This window comes from Austrofundulus limnaeus, unplaced genomic scaffold, assembly GCF_001266775.1.
Source record: "Austrofundulus limnaeus strain Quisiro unplaced genomic scaffold, Austrofundulus_limnaeus-1.0 Scaffold204, whole genome shotgun sequence".
Classification (NCBI taxonomy): domain Eukaryota; kingdom Metazoa; phylum Chordata; class Actinopteri; order Cyprinodontiformes; family Rivulidae; genus Austrofundulus; species Austrofundulus limnaeus.
The window spans coordinates 175168-177863 of NW_013952606.1; the positions used below are offsets into that span (position 1 = coordinate 175168).

General features: G+C 38.5%; 1 protein-coding gene across 1 annotated transcript in view; it reads right to left on the reverse strand.

Annotated features, from left to right (window-relative positions):
• tbc1d22a (TBC1 domain family, member 22a) overlaps nt 1-2696 on the reverse strand; it is a gene marked incomplete in the record, with an annotated part of 186046 nt that overhangs the window by 65221 nt on the left and 118129 nt on the right. Inside the window, 1 exon segment of the mRNA XM_014018835.1 lies at nt 945-1072. Coding sequence (XP_013874289.1) covers nt 945-1072 — 128 coding nt within the window.

The following is a 2696-nucleotide window of genomic DNA, read 5'->3' on the forward strand; positions in this document are numbered from 1 at the left end:
AGTTTACACTAAAAGTGTATTGGATATTCATGACAATTTTAAAGTTTAAAACTTATTGTGTTTAAGATGTATTTTCTGCAGTTGTTGTTTTCAACAATGGTTTTAAAATCCCAGTTTGTTTCAATGTAAATTTTGCAGAATGTATGCGAACAGTGACAATAGGCAAAACAAAAGTTGATTGTCTCACAAATGGTTCTATTATTCTTGTCACAGAAAGCCAACTGTATTTTATATCAATTAGACTCTTTGACATCTGTATATAAGGTCTACTCATCAAGGCAAATCTATACCCGTCATTAGTAAAAACAATAAATAAATAACACTGTAATATCATTATAACTTACAGTTCTTATAAATTTAGCGATAACATAAATATAAAAATAATAAAACTTTTATTTACAGTGTAATATATTGTATTAATAATATGTTGTAAACACCCCCAAACATTGTTGCAACTGTCCCCGGCCCCGGGGTCAGTTGCAGCCTCTAACTTTTCATTTTCAAATGCAAATGGTGAAGAATGTACATGCTTTAATCATCTATGAATGGTTTTGACTATCAACAGACAGATGTAAGTTTATTGTATTAAAACTTGGTTTGTCTAATTCAAACCATCTCTGAGTAACWGAGTCAAATGAAAAAAGTGTTACGACTGTCCCCGGTCTCCTCTATTTATAAAATATAAGGAAGAGTTGGGTGTGATGGATTAAATACACAGGACAATTAAAAATCCTGCAGCCCATTTTAAATTGATTTTATTTACAGGRAAGACTTCCATTTTTGTTTGAATACCTTAAAAATGGTTTTGTACTGGATTGCACACAGGCAAGTTAGGCCGTAAGTTGGTGTCGTTACTGGGAATATCGCTGAAGTCTCATTGAGTGGAATGAAAATCGTCAAGGAAAAGCTCTGTAACAGTAGCTGTGCTGTGTGTGTCGCTGCACCTGATAGGTGTCCCACAGCCGGATGGTGCACCGTAGCGGCAGCTCCCTCATCAGGAGGTTGTTCATCCAGCGGAAGGCAAACTGCAGGTACTCCACCTCATAATGCTGCATGTGGCGATGCACAGACTCTGCCAAAAAGAACAAAAAAAGTCATATTTTAAAAGATGAACAACCATAACACAAAGAGACATCGGTTTGATGAGTTTATTTGATTTTTTTATAATGAGGGGAGAAAAGCTCGTTATCACAACAGTGACAGCAACAAGAGCCAGACAGATTCYTTCCTTTCTCCATTACTGGCTGCTGTCATCAGTGTCACACGCAAAGCTGTTTCCTAATAATTGAAATGTAATTACAGAGCTATCCAAATTGTCTCAGAAAAGCCTCATATTCAGCCAGGATGAGAAATGGAAGTGGAATCGTACCAACACTCAAGAGAAATTGCATGTCGCTCCGGTGAAGCCTGGAGTGCATATAAAGTAGGTCAATGGCATCCAGAGGTGAGGACAGAGTCATGTTTATATGAAATGTATGGAGAGCACGTTAATTACTTCTTTGACACCAGCGCCCTCACTGGTATCTGATAAAAATTGTGTTGTGGAGGCCTCTAACCTGTCGTACAAAGCAAGTCTGTCAGAAACCAACGACTGTGACGCTGACAACAAATGAAATAAATAAACCTCAAATCAAATCTGTTTTTATCAGGGCACCTCGTCCTTTTTTAAGGATTGTTTTTCATTTGAGCTTTGTATTTTTTTATAATAAGAACAGAAACAGTCAAGTAGAAAACAAAGATGCAAAAGAAATTCATATCACCCGTCGGCTTTCATGCCAAAATACACTGCCTGGCCCAAAAAAATAATAATAATAAGTCACACTAATATTTTCTTGAACCACATTTAGCTTTGATTTTGGCACACATTCACTGTGGCATTGTTTATATAAGCTTCCTAGACCAACTRCTGCAACCCCTGATCACAGCACTGCCCCCACAGGCTTGTACAGTAGGCACTATACCCGTGTTTCCATCCAATTTTAATTCGAATTTTGAGCGAATTTTAATAATTTCGCAAAAAGGAAAAAAATAAACGCGAATCAGACAGAGTTTCCCTCAACTGGTTTGAAGCAAATCAATTACGTCATACACATGTGCGTAGTAAACAGGAAGTAACCATCGCTAAACTCGCAGGTCCACACATCTCAGGATAATGTTATCAGGAACGCGTTGCTACTATCAGGAAAGTTGTAAATATTCTGTTATCAACTGGTTTTGGCGAAACTGGAGACGTAGAGAACGAAATGCAATTTTCTTCACGTTACAGGACTACTGAGAAGACGCAAACAGTGGGAGGAGGGTCCTGCTGCCAGTCGCGGCTGCAGCTGACCCGAAACTGGAACAAGTGATCAGCTACGTGAGGTAAATGTTCGCTACGTCACAACTTATTCGGCAAAAGTGTTTCCATCTGTCCTTTTGCGCATTGTGTTTTTCAAAAAACCCTAAAACCACCTCAAGCGAGCGTATCAGCTTTTATGCGAATCAGAGGAAGTTTTTTCGAGTCAAGCCATTTCCATTCACCTTTTCTGATGCGATACTCCAAAATGCGCATCAAGAAACGTTGATGGAAACACGACTTATGATGGCTACATCCTCAAAGGTGGTGGGTCCCCACTAGGCATGGGCCGAATACTGGTTTAAAGGTACAGCAGGTAAAATAAGTATTGAACACGTCACCATTTTTCTCAGTAAATATA